The sequence below is a fragment of the Solanum verrucosum genome, unplaced genomic scaffold (genome assembly GCF_900185275.1).
Source record: "Solanum verrucosum unplaced genomic scaffold, falcon-dt-bn FXZP01000093.1, whole genome shotgun sequence".
Lineage (NCBI taxonomy): Eukaryota > Viridiplantae > Streptophyta > Magnoliopsida > Solanales > Solanaceae > Solanum > Solanum verrucosum.
Genome location: NW_026020065.1, coordinates 1,966,187 through 1,983,804, shown reverse-complemented (window position 1 = coordinate 1,983,804; position 17,618 = coordinate 1,966,187). Strand labels below are relative to the sequence as shown.

Sequence of the window (17,618 nt, the reverse complement as noted above, 5' to 3'; positions counted from 1 at the left end):
AGAGGAATAATAATAATAATAATATAATAAAATAATAATAATAATAATAATAATAATAATAATGATAATAATAAAATAATAATAATAATATAATAATAATAATAAAATAATAATGATAATAAAATAATAATAATAATAATAATAATGATAATAATAAAATAATAATAATAATAATAATAAAATAATAAAATAAAATAATAATAATAGTTAAAAAAAATAAAAGCAATTTGGAAATTGTATAAAAGAATTAAGGGCAAAAAGGTAATATACTTGGTCAACATAAAATGGCTTTTAAGTTAAAAAAAAAAAAAAACTCCCCTCCCCTAGCTTTTAGCTTTTGGCTTAAAATAAGTCATTTTTTACTTAAAATAAGTTATTTTGATAATTGTCAAACACTCTAATAAGTCAAAAACTGGCTTTAGTTTGACCAGCTTAAAAGCCCATCCAAACAGGCTCTAAGATAGAGTGTCAAAATGAAAAACGATAACAAGTTTGAGAATTGAGGGGTTAGTATGTGTTTGGCCAAAAACTTGAAAAACAATTATATGACATGTTATAGTTTATGTACTAATGAATAATGAAAATTAAAAAGCAAAATTCGTACAAGATGAATCCAATTAAAAACAGCCCAACCCAGATCCAAGAAAAGGACCCATCCGTATATATATATATACTTTTATATTCCTTACCAACTCCTCCCACTTCATGCCACGTGTCAATGACCAAATTCAGGAAAACATTGAATTAATACTCTCTTTATTAGTATAAGAAAAAAAAAAATCCATTTTGTTCTTGGGTTTGTGATTTTGTCTCCTGAAGAAGAAGAAGAATTAATTATGCAGCTGTTAAATGCAATGGAAATTGCTAGAATGACTATGAGGGCACCTAATTCTTTAGGTGCAGAAATTGCATTTGGGACTGTTACATGGTTTGTATATGCTGGGATCTCATGTTTCTTGGTACTATTTGCTGGAATTATGTCTGGTTTAACATTGGGTCTTATGTCTTTGGGGCTTGTTGAACTTGAGATCCTTCAACGTAGTGGAACCCCTCTTGAGAAAAAACAAGCAGGTTTTCATTTCATTTTAGTTCTTGATAATTCTTGTGTAAATAAAGGTTGGATTTTTATGAACTTTATTAGTGTATCTATGTTTGTTTGAGTTATTTGAGCTTGTATTTGAAATGGGTCTGATTAGAATGTACTGAATAATATGGAATTGATGTATTTTTGATTGATTGATTTGGCTGATAGGAATACATCTATGGTAGGGGAAATTAGTGTTTGCAGTAATTTTGGAAGGGTTTAAACTTTTGAACATTGTGGAATGGATATAGTGTTTGGGATTGAAGCATTAGGGAACAATAGTTGATTGATTGATCAATGATCAGGACTACACCTATGCTACGGAAGATTACTCGTAGTTTTGATGGTTTTTACTTTTCAAGAATGGTTTGAATTTTCATTTAATTCTTCATAATTCTTGTAAATAAAGATTGCTTTTTTATGAACTTTATTAGTATATCTATATTTGTTTGAGTTAGTTGAGCTCGTATTTGAAATGGGTCTGAATAGAATGTCCTGAATAATATAGAATTGATGTGTATTTGATTGATTGATTTGGCTGATAGGAATACATCTATGGTAGGGAAAAGTTGTGTTTGTAGTAATTTTGGAAGTGCTTTTAACCTTTAAACATTGTGGAATGGATATAGAGTTTGGGATTGAAGTATTAGAAAAAAAATAGTTGATTGATTGATCAAAACTACACCTATGTTAGGGAAGATTGGTTTTGTACTAGTAGTTTTGATGGTTTTTACTTTTCAAGAAAGGCATAGTCTTGAACAGGTTCTCTATTTGAGTTGAGTTTGAGTTTTCTTTGACCGAATTCCAAAAGGGTTCTCTATTTTGGAGGATAGACGTAATTATTGACGCTACTTCAGACATCTCCTTGTGTGTGTTGAGATCAGATGGTTGTGAAGCTCCATAATGCTTTTCATCATTCTGTATCGTGATGATTAATCATTGGTAGACTATCAAATACATTGGATTTATTTTTCTGGATTGTGATTTGAGTATCATTAGTAGTCTGTCAGTTGTGTTGATCCTTCGAAAAATGATGGTGCTTTTACCTTAAGGGGCTTACATGTTATTGGGGATCGGTCATGATGTCTGCTCTCTTCAATACTTCTCTGTGTATGTGTGTTAAAGATTGAAATCATATGTTTGTGAAGCTCAAGAATTCTTGTTTTCATTATATTGAAACGGATATTCTTAACAGACTTAAATGATAATTGGCTTTGAAAATTTAATGGCTGTGTGAAATGAATGATGTTTGTTACTGGTATATTAAAGTGATTATGGAGCTTAGGCCTTATTAGTTGAGATATTGAAGGGTGATACAAGTTGAAGTGAACCAGTCATTTCTGGAATAAATTATCATTCCAACTCTTACTTTAAAATAGGACTGATTAAAAGATATATAATTATCTCTGGATCTAACGTATCTGTGTGGCTAAATGTATATACAGGAACACCTTAGGAACACCTTATAACTGTTTCTGTTATTTTGAGTTGTTGCTTCCTTTCTGGAGGGAATTTCACTCATGGATATTTCTCATATTCACTGATTTCTATCTTTTCAGCTACAATATTTCCTGTTGTTCAGAAGCAACACCAGCTTCTTGTGACCCTCCTTCTATGCAACGCTGCTTCGATGGAGGTAATAACCCTGATATCTGGCTTTTTGATTCAGTCTAGGATGCCTGCAGTTAGATTTACAAAATGTGAAACAAAAACAAGAAGAGGAAGTTGGGTATGGGGAAGGTGAGTGGAGGGGGTGAACCGGAGAAAATGCAACAGCTAATAAACATTTTATTTGTTAAATTGGAATGATTGTCGTCCATATAAAATTGACGAAGTTTTTAGGCACTGACCTGGTTTTTGAATGCGGGGTTGTGCAAGCGAAGAGATATATTGATGGACTTGAAACTAATCAGATGCACTTTCATGGCCCAGCTAAAGTAAAGCGGGTGCGGAAAATCTGAAGTAGACACAGTTGTTGAATCAAACTAATGAATTAAATGAGAGAATAGGGATTTACCTGTTCAAGAAAAAATGATTGATGAAAGTAGATCAAATGTGGAGAAAATATTAATGTCTTTTTGTAATTTATTTACTTGTAGATGTACTTTGTAATGAAGTGAGGTGATAAGGATCTTTACTTTTTTTTTTTTCTTTTTCATTTTTTGAATTTCAGGCACTACCTATATACCTGGACAAAATTTTCAACCAATATGTGGCCATTATACTATCAGTAACTTTTGTTTTGGCATTTGGCGAGGTAATATCTACTGCTTGGCCTCAACTAGTATCTTAATATTAAAGAGCTATACGTGATGCTGTGATGCTCCTGCTATTCTTTGGTTTCAGGTTATTCCTCAAGCCATATGCACCAGATATGGACTTGCCGTAGGTGCAAGCCTTGTCTGGCTTGTTCGTGTTCTGATGGTTCTATGCTACCCAATTGCTTACCCTATAGGAAAGGTAACTACTACAGTCTTTGAGCAATTGCTTCAAAGATCTTGAGATCATCGGAATCATCCAAAGAGAAGTGACAAGCCAAACAAATGCATTGACTTAAATTACTACCATTATAAGAACACATCTGAAATGTTTAAAGGCTTTTCGAGTCATATGGATATTGTTGGTTTGATGCAAAGCTAAATGAATAAAAGAGGATTTATCCTCTAACCTGTTTAAATCATTTTGAGAGTGACACCAGTAATCTATTGCATCTCTAAGAAGTTGCTTAGGTTAATATAGATGTCCAACCCTAAAGTAACCAAGAATTGATCTTGATCCGACTGCATATGTTTATAATCTTGACATTGTTGTATATCCAACTATCTTTATGTGATTCTCATTTAGGGTTCTTTCTTGTAGAAATTAGTTTACCATTAAGATTAGATCTTGTGGAACTTATTGTGTTGATGGTGCTGATGTAGTTTTCCTATTCCTATTCAGTTAATTTTGACTAGATTTATGTTTTACCTAAATGTGGTACAAATGGAGCGAATGGATAATTAGGATTCTTCTAGTCGACCCATCTAGCTTGAGATTGACACGTAGTTGTTGTTAATGTTAATGTTAGATGATCCTCATTTAACGTTCTTTCTTGTAGAAATTAATTTACCATAAAGACGAGATCTCGCGGAACCATTGTGCTGATGTTACTGATGTTGTTCTCCTATTTTAGTGGACTTAATTTTGAATCTTTGGAATGAAATCCAGTTAGAAAAGGAAATCCAATTAGAGATAAGCTGTCCATGAGCATCATGGCATAGGTAAAAGGGAACAAAGAGGCAACTCTTTTTGTGTTGTGTTCCATACCTGAATGTAATACAAATGGAGCGAAATGGATAATGAGGATTCATATAGCTGGCCCATTAGCTTGAGGTTGACAAGTAGTTGTTTTTGTTGTCTATGTTGCGCGGACTCTTCGGAATCCCTGTTGCACCAGTGTCGTCACGACAAGGGTGTGAATGTGGATCCATACAAGATTTGGTTGACTTACCTTGGGTATTTTGACCACATTTTGTGACCGAGAGGATAAATTGATTGGGTATTTGGTTTGATATTTGGGTTTATGTCATATATATAGTTATATAAAGTATGGGAATGCTTCTCTTATGCAAGATAAGATAAGTGAGAAGCATTTGAATAAAAGATCCTGGACAACTGAATAGGATAAATTCAAATCATGTTTCTCACTTCTAGGAAATGCTTGCACTGAGCTTCTTTCTGCATTTGAACTTTGGAAAGAGCAGAAAGGACTTGTCTGAGGATGGCATTTGCATTTCCTTTTGGCTAATAAATGCTGGCATAGATTTGGTTTGATACTTGACTTGTTACTTGATTATATTTATGACATGCTGTGATATCAATGCTCAACAATATTTTGGAAGTGAAAAGAGATTTAGATAAAGGAGGCTTGAAACACGAAATGCCAACCCATATGATCTGGTTTTTTCATAGTCAATCTTCTAACATCCTATTTCAATGAATCCTTCTTAAGCAAAGTCAAGCCAATCTTTTAAGATATTGATGGCATATGAAGTACTAAAGTCTAAAGCTGAATTTATTCTTCAGTGTCCTTGCACTTCAAAGTTGGCTAGTATTTTATCAATTGTCTTTTCTGTCTAGAGCTAGTGAAACATTTGTCTATGACATTCTTACTTCGTCATATAGTGGTCTTAATCAAGAAATGAAATCTATATCTTTCTCTACCTAGAACATATAACAACATAACATTTGTGCTTCTCTATGTTTTGTTATCCTAACTGCCAGTGAAGTTCTTAAGTGCTTCCAGATTAGGTTGCCAGTTCTCAGAAATGGTAGAACCTCTGACTTTATTTATGCTGGTTTGTCTTTCCAGATCCTGGACTGCGTGTTGGGACACAATGAAGTACTATTCAGACGTGCTCAGCTGAAAGCCCTTGTTTCTATTCACGGCCAAGAGGTTTGAATTGTATCTTGATTATCTGGAGTAATTTGAATGTCTAACCAGTTGTTACCAAGCTATAAGTTCCCTTGGCATTTCATATACCATGATTCATTATTGAGAAATTTTTGCAGGCTGGCAAGGGAGGTGAACTTACACATGATGAGACAACAATCATTAGTGGAGCACTGGATTTGACTGAGAAGGTAATGTCTGTTTCTGACATATTCAAAAAGTCAGTATCTGAGATTTGTAGTTCAAGACACCAACTCTTGACTTATTTAATCTTTATAGCCTATTATCTCCTTTTCTTGAGTGTGTGTGGGGGGTGGGGGAGAGGAGTTGACCATAGAAGAAATACTCAGCAACTGATCCTTAACCGAATCAATATGTAGCGTCTTAAATCCTTTTGACTGTACTTTCTCTCTCTTTGTTAGCCATGGTGGTGTAATGATCCTCTTCTCTTTTGTTCTATTCTTTTCTTCTTATGGATAGACTGCTGAGGAGGCAATGACGCCCATTGAGTCAACATTTTCATTGGATGTCAATTCAAAGCTGGACTGGTGAGTGTTGGGCAATTAGTCTACAATGCTCTTAACTTACAAACTTAGTTCTGTGTCATACTTCTCAGATAATGAACTTTCAATGTATGGTATTTCATTGTCAGATGTATGCACTACAGTTCCCCTTTAATTTTATGTTGTCACAATAATGAATAGGTTTGCTTCTCATGATTAGTTGATTGTGGCTTACTTCATGAGAATCAAGCAACCAATAAGTAAATCTTCCTGTGCTACCCTCGAACACTTGAGCTAATGGTTAGCTTCTCAAAATAGGATTTGTTCTGCTATCGGTTTTAATGATTGAGAGTTAGCACAATGCTTCCATCTGTAATGCTTGGAAGTCAAAATTGAATAGTTTAATTGTAACATGTCATATATCTACTTCTCTGATCAGGCAATCCATGCATGCTTTAATTTCACTGCTTACATGTACCAAAAAAATGTTCAATGCTTACATGAAAGTGATTTTGGGGTTAATATGCCATTACCATACTTATCAAGGCTTACTATCTTCATCATCTTTTCTCTTATTTTTGTTTCCCTTTGGGTGGGTGCTGCAACGGAAGTTAAATTAGAGGCTTAGAGGAGCTCTTGCTAATTGAACCTTAGGTGTTGACTTAAGATTATGTTCTTATTCTTCCAAAAAAAGAAAAGGAATACTCTTTTCCAATGAGTTGTGTAACCTCCATAGCTGTATGCAGTAGTTATGTCCTCATGCAAATGTTTATGCTTGCATTTGTTATTTCGGGATTCCTGAGAGGAATGTGACTAAGGATCTATGTTGCTCGGATATGGCTGTGGGCACTCGACAGGGGGGTGGATCTAGTAGTCAGATTCATCATCATCAAATCTTAGGTCTAGGGGAAACAGATAGGAGTATGGCTACGGGTGCTAAGTTACAACCAGTAAATGTATATTGCGACATGTACAAGTATATATTTCGAGAATTAATTGAAGTTATTAAATTAAAGCTAATATGGTTAAATTCTTTGTAAGTACTTAAAATTTTATTCATAAGTTATCTCGTATGATAGCAAAATGTTCTAGTACTTTATGTAAACATATGGTGTAAACCCAAAATGGCACCAAATACCAAATCAGCCTATACTCTTGGCCATAGTATAGTAAAAGCACCCAAGTTAGGTTGATCAAATCCAGTGCGGGTCCCACCCACACCCAAATCGTGTCAGATCGACATGGGTGCGGTAAGGATTTTGAAGAATCTAGCTATGGATGCATTGTTGTTGAAGTGTTAGTCAAATATTCACGTTTACTTTTTAAAAATAAGAATATAGACTGAATGCATCTAGCCATAGGAGGAAGACAACATTGGATATGTAACAAGTGATTAAATCGCTTCTTTTTTCCCCATCATAGGGAGGCAATGGGAAAAGTTCTTGCTAGGGGTCATAGCAGGGTTCCTGTGTACTCAGGCAATCCAAAGAATATTATTGGTCTACTTCTGGTGAGTTTTGCATAACCTTCAAATCACGTTTCACTTGTAATCTTGCTACTCTTTGAAGTCATGATGATTTGGTACTTGAATAATGTTAGGTAAAAAGTCTTCTTACAGTGCGGCCGGAAACAGAGACGCCAGTTAGTTCTGTTTCAATTCGAAGAATTCCACGGTATTAATTTCTAGTTCTATACTTGATTGTGTTTTACAATTGTGACTTTTAAGCTCAAAATGTTGTTTCTCGTACATCTTTCAGAGTTCCTGCTGATATGCCATTGTATGACATACTAAATGAGTTCCAAAAGGGTAGCAGTCATATGGCTGCAGTAGTGAAGATTAGAGGAAAAAGCAAAAAGCCTCCCTTGGTCATTGAGGAAGAGAATTCTCAGGATGTTGCAGTCACTGGTGAAAGTTCTGTGTTAACTATACCTCGCTTGAAAGCAAAGAATGATAAATCAGATAGTGTTGTTGTTGATATTGAAAAAGTTACAATACCAGCAGCAGTAACCTCACCGACATCTGGTGACTCACTGACAAATGCATTGACTCCGTCATCAGATGATATTGAGGATGGTGAAGTAATAGGTATTATCACATTGGAAGATGTATTCGAAGAACTTTTACAGGTATCTACTGGCGTTCTTTTGTTTTCATACATCCTCTTCTGCATATCTAGATTAACAAGTGGTACTTACATTTTAAAACTGGTCATGGTGCAGGAGGAAATAGTAGACGAGACCGATGAATATGTTGACGTACATAGAAGGTGAAACAGATTTAGAGAACTTAGTTATATCTAATCAGTGTTATATGTATTGGAGAGGATATTCTAATTTCTAACATTGATTTTAACAGGATACGCGTGGCTGCTGCAGCAGCTGCTTCAGTTGTGGCACGAGCTCCATCAATTCGTAGATTAACAGCCCAAAAGGCAGCTGTAAGTCCACATATATTGTGTACAACTGTCCTGAAATATGACGAAACCTTCTTGAAAGTCAATGTTCACCATTTAAGATTTCTAAAATACATAACTAAGGTTGCAAGAAACTCGATTTGCATTTTGACATCAACTGATCGTAAATGACTACATGGAACATGAGCTTTATTGTGCACCTAATAATGCATCTAGTTCTGTCTATATCTTTCTTTTTCCTAATGTAGTTTGAGCTAAACATTTTCCTGATAATCGCGGATTTTTTAAATTTGATTCTTCAGGGAGGCCAAAATAAGGAAGGACATAGCCCCAAGAAGTCCAGTGAGGACTCTTCTACCTCAAGAAGAATACAAGGGAGTCTTAGAGAGCCTCTCCTTGAGAACAAGAGATAAATAGTAAGCTAAAGCTTCCCTATCTCAGTAATGTGTAAAACCAGAGTCTGCAAACGCCGAGGAAAGGAAAAAAAATGCTTGTGCAATTTGCACATATAATTTTGTGAGGATATACTTATTTATGTGTGAATACATGCCCACTGTATGATGATACATCTCAGATTCATTAATGTTATGGGAATAATATGATTTCCATGTTGCTTTGTAAAGACAAATTTATAGTAACTATGAATAAGCCTCCCATTCTTGGCAAAGAAATAAGATGAAACTCTGAAGCTGGTTTCATGTTCCCTACTTTAAAAACTACAGTAGTGATAATACTGAGGCAAGAATGTGTATTCACTTAACCGCGGTTAAGTGATAACAAAGCATATAAAACATGTTATGTATTCATTGAGTTGATGTAAACACGAGATGTGAGTAAAGACCCTTTGAACTCTGCTTGATCATTTCCAAAGATTTATGGATTCAGAATTTAAGTTCACTTCATAAAAGTAGTCTTTTTTCTAAACTTCACAAAGACACTTGATTGTGCCAATAAAAACAACAAGATGTCTGAATTACTAAAAAACTTACCAAACGATATAACACAAAGTATGCTATATTGAAGTTTCTTCTTCATCAAAATGCTCAATCATATTATCATTCCAAAGAAGAAGAGTTACTGAACATCTCCAAATAATATAAATCCTTGTTCTTTGTTCTTGAATGTACTTACAACACCTTTGCCATGACCTAAACTTCAATTTTCTTGGCAATAATAAGTCCCTTGTCATCATGATCATGAAACTTGATAAAACTTTGGCTATTCAAGAAATGAATAAAGATTTTATTCTTTGATAGACAAGATATATAGTTTGAAAACACAATAAAAATAATAATTTTGTGTTAACTAATTGACAGATGTTGTTTGCTGATTGGTGAGTATGTGCTAGCCTGTAAAGGGACCTACTAAGTTTTTGGTAGAAGAATAAGCAGAGTGATCAGCTTGTCTCCCTGCCAAACTCCAAAAAAAAAGTAAGTGACTCAACCAAATTGTCACACTTATAAAACAAGTTTTTTTTCAACACCTTGTGAATATATTTTAAAGATATGCTACTGTTTAATTATTCTCAACAACTATGATTTTTTACAGTTGAGGAGAATATATGGGAAGATAAGAATAAAGTCGTTATAGTCGGTTTAAAATACATGAACTTTGATATTTTTACAATATGAAAATGTTCTTAGGCATCTTCTTGTCCTATAGTCCCTTTATTTATTCCAAAGGTCATATAGAGTACAGGAAATACTGCAACAAATTTGGATTCTTTTTAGATTTGATAAGTTAATTATTCACTCATCTCTTCTTTTACATGTTGTCCTCCTTATATCTCGTATTCACGTTAACAGTGGAGTCGAAATTTTCTCTAAATGAGTTCAAAATATGAGAAGTGAACACATGAAGAAGTCAAATGGGTTCAACATCTACTGATTACTATAAAAGTCAAAATGGTTCTAATAAACCCATTGGCACTACCTAGCTCTGCCCTTATATCCCGTATATTTTTATTTGTCGGATTTAAGTTATATAGCATAACAAAGTAAATAATCTTCACATTATCAATTTTTTTTAACTAGTTAGAGAAAATTATTTAGTGCATTTTTAGGTTATTAAATTAAGATTATTATATGTCGTCGTAAATTATTTTCACCCTATACAGTTCGGTATACATAAGTTAAACTTTTTTTATTATTATTTATTTGAAAATCTTCATTTAATCAATAGGATGATTCATCAATTTGGTTACATTCTCATAAAGTGAGAACCTACATGCATTACATCCCCCCAAATTATAAAATCAATTTATTTTTTTGGTAAAATAATAAATAAATTATATATGTGCAATATACAGAGTAATTTCCCTGGATAGTCACTCATGTTTGGGAAATTACCTAGGAATATCACTTATGTTTGTTTTAGGATCACAATATCACCCAACTTTACCTCTTTTCCTCAAAATATACTTGACACAAAAAAATATTATTTCTCTCCTAATAGGATGCCATGTCACATTATTCCTTTTTTATTATTAACATTTTTTAAAATTCTTTAAAAACATTATATCCTTTGTAGTTTGACAATATGGTTACCTTATTACTCTAATGAATTAAAATATCAACAAAAAGGGAGTTCGAAGCTAAAAGGGTCATTTTTTCCTTCAAAAAACAAAAAGGGCACATCAAAAAAAAATTAACCAAAAGGGCAAAATCCCTCTTGACGGATCGATTTTCTTCTGACAAAAATTGACACCGTTCCGTTAAAAGAAATAAAAATCGCTGCATTTGACAACGATTTTCTCAAAAAAAAAAATCATTATTTCTTTAAAATCGCTGCTAGAGCAGCTTTTTTATAAATAAAAAAAATTAAAAGTGAAATCGCTGCTATAGCAGCGATTTTTTGTTAAGGAATTTTTAAAAAAAACATAAAGAACAAGTTTTAAATTACATAAATTTCCGGCAACAGCCATTTAAAAAAAAAACAAGTTTTTTAAAGAAAAAATCGCTACCGAAGTAGCGATTTTCAATTTTAATTTTTTTAAAATTTTCATTTAAATCGCTGAAAGGGTAAAGATTTTTTTAAAAAAAGCTTTTTATGAAAATCGTTGGCTTCAGTTTTAATTTTTTATTAAATTCTCTGCAAGGTAGGATTTTTTTTTAATATAAAAACGCTGTTATAGCAGCGATTTTAAAGAAAAAATATTTTTTTGAGAAAATCGGCAGCGATTTTTATTTCTTTTAGCGGAGCGGCGTCAATTTTTGTCAGAACAAAATCGCTCCATCAGGAGCGATTTTGCCCTTTTGGTTAAATTTTTTTTTGATGTGCCGTTTTTGTTTTTCAAAGAAAAAAAGTTGCACTTTTGACTGCGGACTCAACAAAAAGGTGCCATTCCCCATTAGTGCCCATATAAAAACATTATCTCGCTTGAAAAATCGGAGGAAGCCACATATTTTCTTGAAGAATCGGAGGAGCTCATATTTGGATTTGCCGCCTAATCCCCTAGAACTAGGACAGAAATTTTTGGGCTATGTAATTTTTTTTTACTAGGTAATATGGGTTGTCTAAATTTTTTTTTTAAAAAAATGTTAATAATGAAAAAGGAATAATGTGACATGGCATCCTATTAGGAGAGAGATAATGTTTTTTTTGTGTAAGTATATTTTGAGGAAAAGAGGTAAAGTTGGGTGATATTGTGGTCCTAAAATAAGCATGAGTGATATTCCAAGGTAATTTCCCAAACATGGGTGACTATCCAGGGAAATTACTCCAATATACACACATGTTGGTTATGAACGGAATATTTTTATACAAATTAAATTAAAAAAAAGAAAAGAAAAGGAAGAGACTTATAATGAGAAGGTCAAGTAACAAAATGTAATTTACAATTATCAAGAAGAAAATAGAACACAGTTTTTACATAGCTAATTATGAAAATAAATAAAAATTGAACCCAACAAATCTAAAAAAACTAAATCATCCTAATATAGATTCTAGGAGAAGTTGTCCTAACACAAAAGTATAGTTAATTATGCAAATCCACAAAACAAAAAATGTGATTTACACCATTATAAAACAAAATTGAAGGTAAAAAATAATAATCTAAAATTACTTATCCCAACACAAAAGCATAGTTATGCAAATCCTCATAATGTAGAGCTTTCCCTTTTGTTGTTTCACCATTCTTCTTAACTTTGATAATCTCATCTGCTTCCTCATCATTATTATAAATCTTCCTCTTAATTGATTTTAAAAAAAATATTTCACAAAAAAACTTGCACCAAATAAGCTACTCATCAAAAACTCCAAATGAACCTTCTATTTATACATGAAGACATGACTTTGATTTGATTAATTAACTACATAATTATATATTAATTAGAATGTGACTTAATTAGGTATTAGAGTAGGGGTAGGGTCACAATGCACCCTGAGATAACATCCATGTCACGTGCCCTTTCGGGTTTAAGTCTTCTAAGTACATACATAAATAGATAAATCTTTGTCTGCCACTATAATCATGATTGCCTCCCGCAGACATGAAGTTAAGATTTCAAGTTTATGAATTCTGAATTTTACAATAATGTGATAATAATCGAATTTTAAATTTAATATTCGTACACAATAACATAAATATATTATTTGAACTAAATGTACTGAGTTCGATTACACACCTGCATACGAGCTACTAACTCCGCGATAGCTTAGCCACGGTCCACACATACGTGTTAACAATTATATTTAAGTTATTTGTATCTAATTAATGTACATCTTATCTTCCATATGGGTAATTAACCCCACTGTCTGTCTTTTCATCAACACTATTATTATATTACTTCTTTAATTTCCTAATTTATTATATAGTTATATATTTTATATTTTACACATAGATGAGAGACATATATAAATGAGAAGTTATAGATTGTGAAGAACCTCCACGACCCCAGGAATGCCAACATTCATGCAACAATAAACTTCACATGACCTATAAAGACTTGTCCTTTAGATACACTAAATCTTAGTAGTTTGTCATGTTAAAAATCTATGAGTTATTTATCTTGATTCGTCACCATGAGGGTCACATACTCTCTAAGACATCTCCCTTCTACTCTTATGTTTTCTAGGTTGTATTTACGGTAATACTCATATGTTTCATTTTACTTGATCTTTGTTGATTTGACATTTTTTATGCAATTTTTTATTTGGGATTTGTTTTATTAATTATCTTTTGGAAATTAAGTTTGACTGTTATTACTTTATGTAATTAGTTAATTATAAGGATAATATTGAAAAAAATATAAATCTCTCTTAATTTGTTAAAATAAATAAGTAAAAAGAAAAAATTATTTTTGGCATAAAGATCAGGTAAAATGAAACGAAGTAAATATATAAGAATGATGATTTTTTTTTTCTGTATTTATTTTATTTTGAAAGTCAACATATATAACTAACCATCAAACTATACACAGTTAATTCTGTTTAGACAGAGTTCAGCACAAACTTTCTTAATATGATTATCTTTGGAGATTTGTTGAATCTCTCGATATAGTGCATTTAACTTTTAATTAAGTTTCTTATTTTAGTTTAATGAGATAATTTATAGCCCACACAAATATTATAATTATGACTTCTTCCTTTTTAAAAAGGGTAGAGCAAAGAGACATGAGGGAGGGAACTATTAACACTATAATTAAAATAACTTTTAGCAGCAATAAATATGCACATTAATAAAAGAGGGCTAAAGTATTTATCGACATTACTTGTCATTAGATCCAATATTGTTATAGACTTTAGAGATATTTACAAAGAGTGTTAATAATCTCTAAAAAAACTTATTTAAAATTAGCAGTAATTGAGCTATTGTCGCTAATTAATTGCCGCTAAAGATCATATTTAACCTAGTAAAGGTGGGAATTGAAAAATCAAACCCTCAGCAACAATGTGAAAATTCAAATAGTCAACCAATCGAACAATTAAAATTCCTCTAATAACTGACTCATTTTTCTTTTGTTATAAAATCTGTGCCTAAACAAACACTACCACATAAATTGGAAGGAAGGATGGGTGTTGTATATAAGTAGTAAGTGGGTGAGTAACTTTACTTGATTCTTTTGCATGTGTTTTATCTTTTTAATAGCAACATTTCCTCTTGAAGAAAAAAAAAATCAATTGTACTATTGAAGATTTTAGTAAGTTTGAATTTGATAAATAAAACATATATGTCCCACTAGCATGTTAAAGAATGGTAGAGAAGTGTTAGATCCTTATCTTATAGGCAAGAGGAATCAAAGATAAGATCTTTAAAAAAACACATCAAACACCTAATAGTGGACCTAAAATGAATTGTACACTTATCTCAAGTTAATGCATACTCAAAGTCCCTTTGATGGGACAAGATTAATATTAAAATTGGCCCTCTTCTTATGGAGTTTTCCATCAATAATTAATATTTATATAATAAGTACAACCTATCCCTTAATTCACGCTTAATCCTGTTTGAAGGTGTGACAGGTTATTAAAATGACAAGTTGTTTTTAATTTTTGTAGTGACTTTATTGAACTCAAAGGAAAAGATCAAAGTGAGTGGGGGGAAGTTTCCCACATTAACATTAATAATAATGCATGTATTTGATGTGGACTAACTAAGACACTACAATCACAACATTCTCTTTTTAAACATAACTAATAAAAAGGCAAAATCATAGCAACTCCAAAAGCTCATATATCCACACATATATCTGAGATTGTACGTATTAGACTGTTGGGTCCTTGACTAGCTCCTTGTTGGTGAAAAATCTGACCGACTTGAAATCAGAGTCGTTAAAGTCTTTAGCAATATTTAGATAGCAAGTTAGTTGTAAATACTCATATTTATCATTGTTGCTAACTATAATATAACGACAATTGAAGTTCATGCACATATGGTCGACATTCAATCATTTTTTGTTTGAGCTTTAGTTGTACATGGTTAAAGTTTAATCGTTTTTGCATGACTTTAATTATTTATGTCCAAAGTCATGCATAGATGCATATATGTTTGAAGTTCAAGTAAAAATAACTGAAGTCCAACTATTTTTATCTGAACTTCAAGCAGAAATGTCTGAACTTCACTTTGATGCAATTTGATCATATTAATTTTTCAAGTGTAACTTCAAACACGGCATGTCTAGAGTACATATATGAGCAAATATTTTTAAAAAGTGGACATGGGTTATATCAATATCAAAACAGGATGTTTTTGCTCTCTTGATATATAGATTATTACCATTCAATGCTCAAGCATTATTGATCCGACTAATTTGGCTTTTACCATAGAAGATTCACTCTGCGATGTTTTAGTGCTCCCTATTAAAAGAAATTCATTCCAAAAACTCAAATCTAAAAAACTCTGACTAAGTATGGAGTTTTTATTTTATTTTACCACACCCATTGATGGCATACCATTATAGTAGACTGTAATGTTTTATCAGACTTTGTTTTACTTTTAAGAATAACTTTCACATATAACAAACATAAAAATCATATTTGTATGTTACAGCTATAGTTTGCATAATTGCGCTCCATAGCAAATTTTATGTTTGTTATGGAGCTTTTGATTTGTATAATTCGCTAGATACATCTAATTTTATACAAATTGTTCAGTTTTGTATAAATTCATTTATACATTGTAATTTGTACTGTATTTGTATAATTATAAGTGCATAGGACGAAAATATATGTATTTGTATTTGTATATACACTTTTCTCTTGTTTTATACAAACACAAACACATTTTATACATTTGTATACCGAATGAATAATTGTATACCGAAAATGACTAATTGTATACCGAACTAGATGGCAAAAAAATGGGATATTTGCTGCGAATTACAAATAAAATAAACTATGGCTATAACATTTAATTTGAATTAATAGTTTGCTATTTCATACAATTTTCCACCTAACCGGTTGAATTTATTGGTGTTTTTTTTTTGTCCATAAATAATGTCAGAATATTTGCAAATTGAAGTTCATTATTTATATTGATTTTATATATTGAAAGTATATATTTGCAAATATTGAATGTCAGTAATTAAATAACTTGTTAAATATTGAAAATTTATTCGAGTAGTATTAAAGTGAAATGATCATTTTTACTCACAAATCCTCTTAACTTTTTTTTTCAAGAGAAATTAACTTATATCTAAATAAATATTATTTTTCAAACATCAACTACAAAAACAAAAAAAAAAATCACTTTCAATGAAATATTATATATATACGTGTATCATCTATTTTGAACAAAAACAAAATTTCAGTCTGTTTTGCTGACTAATTATGAAGTGTACACAAAATTTATTTTTTGGGGGTGCTAAAGAATATATATGGAGATTATTTTTTAATTAAGAAACGTGATGCAAAAATAAATATAATCTTGAAAAACACGTTGTCTAGTTTATTTGTTTTTTTCATTTAAACTTTGTCATTGGTCATTAATGCGCAAAATGTTCTTACAAATTAAATTCGACATCTCAAATATACTCTTGAGGGAAGAAGGATTATATTGTTTGATTGGAGTTTTGATCAAAATATCGATTGAATTCAGTCAGTTCTCCTAAAAGTAATTTGATGGAATATTTAAATGATTGACTCCATTGATTTTTAATTTTCTCGATCTTTGACACCAAAAAAAATTCAATCGAATTCGTTGATTGACATCAAATCGATTGAATTGATCAATTTTTTGGTCGATAAAAAATGGATCACTTTTTAAAAAAAAATCGATTTATCATATATTTATTTAGTAGTATATAAGATGTGATCGGAAGTGTAAACACTCGTTATATTATTAGTTGTTGCAAGGCATATACAAATGTTGTGGTACTATATATTTATGTTGTTCTATTGTTTAATTGAAATTTTGATCAAAATATCGATTGAATCCAGTCGGTTCTCCTAAACGTAATTTGGTGGAATATTTAAATGATTGACTCCATCAATTTTTTATTTTCTCGATCTTTGACACACAAAAATTCCAATCAAATTCGATTGATTGACATCAATTATCGATCGAATTGATTAGTTTTTTTATCGATAAAAATGGATCACTTTTTTAAAAATCAATTTATCGTATTTTTATTTAATAGTATATTAAGATGTGACGGGGTCACTGAAAAGTGTAAACACTCGTTATATTATTAGTTGTTGCGAGGCATATAATAATGTTCTGGTACTATATAATTATGTTGATCCTT

At 31.5% G+C, this 17,618-nt stretch overlaps 2 protein-coding genes across 4 annotated transcripts in view; both read left to right on the top strand.

Annotated features, from left to right (window-relative positions):
* The window catches only part of LOC125823662 (uncharacterized), a 608,951-nt gene that overhangs the window by 566,091 nt on the left and 25,242 nt on the right, over positions 1-17,618 (top strand). The gene's annotated exons all lie outside the window — the stretch shown is intronic.
* Positions 783-9,957, top strand: LOC125823644 (DUF21 domain-containing protein At4g14240-like). Of its 3 annotated transcripts, XM_049502994.1 has the most exons (14): positions 783-1,071; positions 2,644-2,720; positions 3,258-3,341; positions 3,431-3,544; positions 5,436-5,519; positions 5,636-5,707; positions 5,997-6,064; positions 7,442-7,529; positions 7,619-7,692; positions 7,777-8,146; positions 8,240-8,286; positions 8,376-8,457; positions 8,736-8,849; positions 9,750-9,957. In XM_049502994.1, exons 1-13 carry the CDS (start codon positions 837-839, stop codon positions 8,844-8,846), a joined length of 1,506 nt encoding a protein of 501 aa, XP_049358951.1. In that variant the 5' UTR covers positions 783-836; the 3' UTR covers positions 8,847-8,849; positions 9,750-9,957. The 3 variants fall into 3 exon arrangements, with proteins under 3 accessions (XP_049358951.1, XP_049358952.1, XP_049358953.1); XM_049502995.1 differs by lacking the exon at positions 9,750-9,957 and having other exon boundaries at positions 8,736-9,110; XM_049502996.1 differs by lacking the exon at positions 9,750-9,957 and having other exon boundaries at positions 8,376-8,461; positions 8,740-9,110.

Excerpts from the sequence above, each read along its gene's own strand:
- LOC125823644 (XM_049502994.1), top strand. The coding sequence starts at position 837 with ATGCAGCTGTTAAATGCAATGGAAATTGCTAGAATGACTATGAGGGCA. Across the intron at positions 3,342-3,430 it reads TTGTTTTGGCATTTGGCGAG|GTTATTCCTCAAGCCATATG; the intron begins GTAATATCTACT and ends CTTTGGTTTCAG. Across the intron at positions 8,287-8,375 it reads TATGTTGACGTACATAGAAG|GATACGCGTGGCTGCTGCAG; the intron begins GTGAAACAGATT and ends TGATTTTAACAG.